General features: G+C 36.8%; 1 protein-coding gene across 2 annotated transcripts in view; it reads left to right on the top strand.

Moving 5' to 3' along the window:
* Nucleotides 1-2851, top strand: part of slc9a8 (solute carrier family 9 member 8) — a 46315-nt gene that overhangs the window by 10961 nt on the left and 32503 nt on the right. For both annotated transcript variants that reach the window (XM_016548353.1, XM_016548352.1), the window contains exon 3: nt 466-546. In XM_016548353.1, the coding sequence (XP_016403839.1) occupies nt 466-546 (81 nt within the window). The remainder of the gene's footprint in view (nt 1-465; nt 547-2851) is intronic.

Consider the following 2851-nt stretch of genomic DNA (forward strand, 5'->3'; position numbering starts at 1 on the left):
TGAGAAAAGGCTATAAACGATCGGCCACCTGCAGGATCCTCACATGCGATAGCCTAGTAGCCGGGACAACTTCTTTATGTTTACAGACGTGACGTAATGACGCGGCAGCATGCTTCGAAAACCTACCCGTACCACTCAAATTAGAAAATATTATTATAAACTAACCGTTGTGAATCGGGCTAAAGTAAGGCGATCGTTTTGAACACTGGCTGGTTATGTACTTGCTCAAATATTGATTTCGGATAATTTTTAACCAAAAAAGTTACGGACTGCAGCTTTAATTTCTGAATTTATTTGTTTTGTTTTCTTTGTATGCATGGATTAATTGGGTTGTTACCGAAATCTGGTGAAAATTTGATGTCAACAGCACCTTTAGAAATATATTTACTGAGAAAAATGGTGACGCTTTGGATAAAAGCGTCTGCTAAATGACTAAATGTAAATATATTTGTTTTATTTTCTCAGGTATTTGTATTATATTGGTGCACCTGCTGATCAAATTCAAGCTTCACTTTTTGCCTGAGAGTGTGGCTGTGGTTTCGCTGGGTAAGTGACTTTATCTCATTCTCTTCAACTTTTGCCTCACAGTTGCTCTTGAAACGGTTCCATTCAATGCTGGCCGAAGCCTTTGAGTCTGTCATAATGATAAAAACAGAAGTTTGTCACAAAACAGCATGTGTTCCTGTTGCACATGACTAAGCGCGGTGTCTTTGAAATGAGATCACTATATTTTAAGAGCAATCAGTTAACTGATCAATAATGAATAGACCTGCATAAGATAAAGAGAGGACAAAACAGGGAGGGGACTGATCAGAAGCGCACACACATATTCCATTCACGTGAAGCAGTAAGTTATTCAATTATTACTGAGAATAAGCTGTCATCAGGTCAAAAGTAGGTGTGTTTGTAACTGTTTACGCTCGCCTGTCCTGTTTCACAGTGTTGTGAAACCCGACTATGGATTAATCAGTTCCTCTTAGTGTGCAAGCCTATAAAAGATATGTCACACTTTAGTTCAGGGTTCCTCAATTAGTTTTCGCCGAGGGCCAAATTCTGCCAACAATACCAAGCCAAGGGCCACTGACCTATATACTGTATATATATATATATAATTGCTATTGTTATTACAATTATTATATTATTGTTGCTTTTGTTAAAATAATCACAAGATGGTCACAAGATGAATTCAAATCAACTGTTCCTGCCATGACTGGATCTCTTCTCTCCACTTTCCCTAATTGCAGATTCAATTATTAGATTTGTCAGTGTTAATATTTTTATGCTTAGATTTTTTGGGGGGGGGATCAAACTGTAACACTGTGTGTCCCAACCAGACACGATGTGATAAAAAGTATCTTTTCCTTGTAGTTTTTGTTCTAACCACCCACGACAGCGACACGTGACAATAAGCGACACGTGTTTCTATTTTAGGAATGGTTTTTATTTCCTGCGACGTCGCGGCAGGAATAACATACAAAATATGACAGCGATAATCTCAGGTAATGATTATGTGCTTTATTCAATGTTAAAAGTGTCTAATATGAGTTTGAATATTATTTTGCGTTATCTTCATAGCCATAGTGAAAGCAACAATAGATATGTTACCTCAGCTCTTGAAAATAAATTTAAGCCAACTTGTACATTAAAGCTGTGAACTCACTGCGAACCAATACGTGTATTCCATAACAAAGATATCAGTCACTCACTCACTCAGTAGTTAATGCTGCTCAATGTGAAAGCCCGCAGGTGATGGAGATTTACCGCTGATTACAGAACCGGCTTTCTGACAAGATGCGCGTTAAATATCGCATGCGATTTATCGTGCAGCCCTAGTATTAATAAACAGCCAATATGCTACTAATATGCATGATAATAAGCAACTAGTTAATAGTGAGAATTGGTTCCTAAATTAAAGTGTTACTTAAGATATTCACAGAGTAAACAGGTTAGTTCACCAAAAAAATGAAAATTCTTTCATCATTTACTCAGCTTCAAGTCGAACCAAACCTTGTATGACTTATCTTCCTTCTTTCTGCAGAAGAAAGTATTTTGCAGAACAGTTTTTAGTTACCTTTGACTTTCATAGACCTTAGTCACTGTAGATGATATATTGCATTTTATGAAAATGAGGTTGTGAGGGTAGACTTACAAATGTAACAATGGCACACACTGTATGAAGTTTCTAGATCATGTGTAATTTTCAAAAATCATAACTTTCAGACCTGTTTTTTTTTGTGTGTGTGAATATTTGGCAAGGTAAACTACAGTGCAATCCACTGAACACACTGTACTTCTGTCCCTCACAGCCTCGTTTTCCAGCCTGGTCTCATGTTTATACGTAGGTATTAATACGTAACATTTTCAAGCACAAAACGTACATTTTAAGTTTTTATTGATGCTAAATCGTACAATTTAGATGTATTTCAACGTTTAAAACATACAAATTGCTACGTATTTTTAGCTTAAAAAACGTAAAAATATTTACGTATCTTTTAGACCAGGGCTGTCCAAACTCGGTCCTGGAGGGCCGGTGTCCTGCAGAGTTTAGCTCCAACTTGCCTCAACACACCTGACTGGAAGTTTCTATGCCTAGTAAGAGCTTGATTAGCTGGTTCAGGTGTGTTTAATTAGGGTTGGAGCTAAACTCTGCAGTACACCGGCCCTCCAGGACAGAGTTTGGACAGCCCTGTTTTAGATCATTAAGATATTCGTATCAATGCATTTTTATCATTTTATCAATAAGCGATTTAGAATTTTAGACCCCTTAACCTACCTCCAAACCTAAACCTACCCATTTTACAGCGAATATGCATTTTTTATAATTTTATTAATAATCAATTCAGAATTTTAG

The sequence above is a fragment of the Sinocyclocheilus rhinocerous genome, unplaced genomic scaffold (assembly GCF_001515625.1).
Source record: "Sinocyclocheilus rhinocerous isolate Xijiao unplaced genomic scaffold, SAMN03320098_v1.1 scaffold554, whole genome shotgun sequence".
Classification (NCBI taxonomy): Eukaryota; Metazoa; Chordata; class Actinopteri; order Cypriniformes; family Cyprinidae; genus Sinocyclocheilus; species Sinocyclocheilus rhinocerous.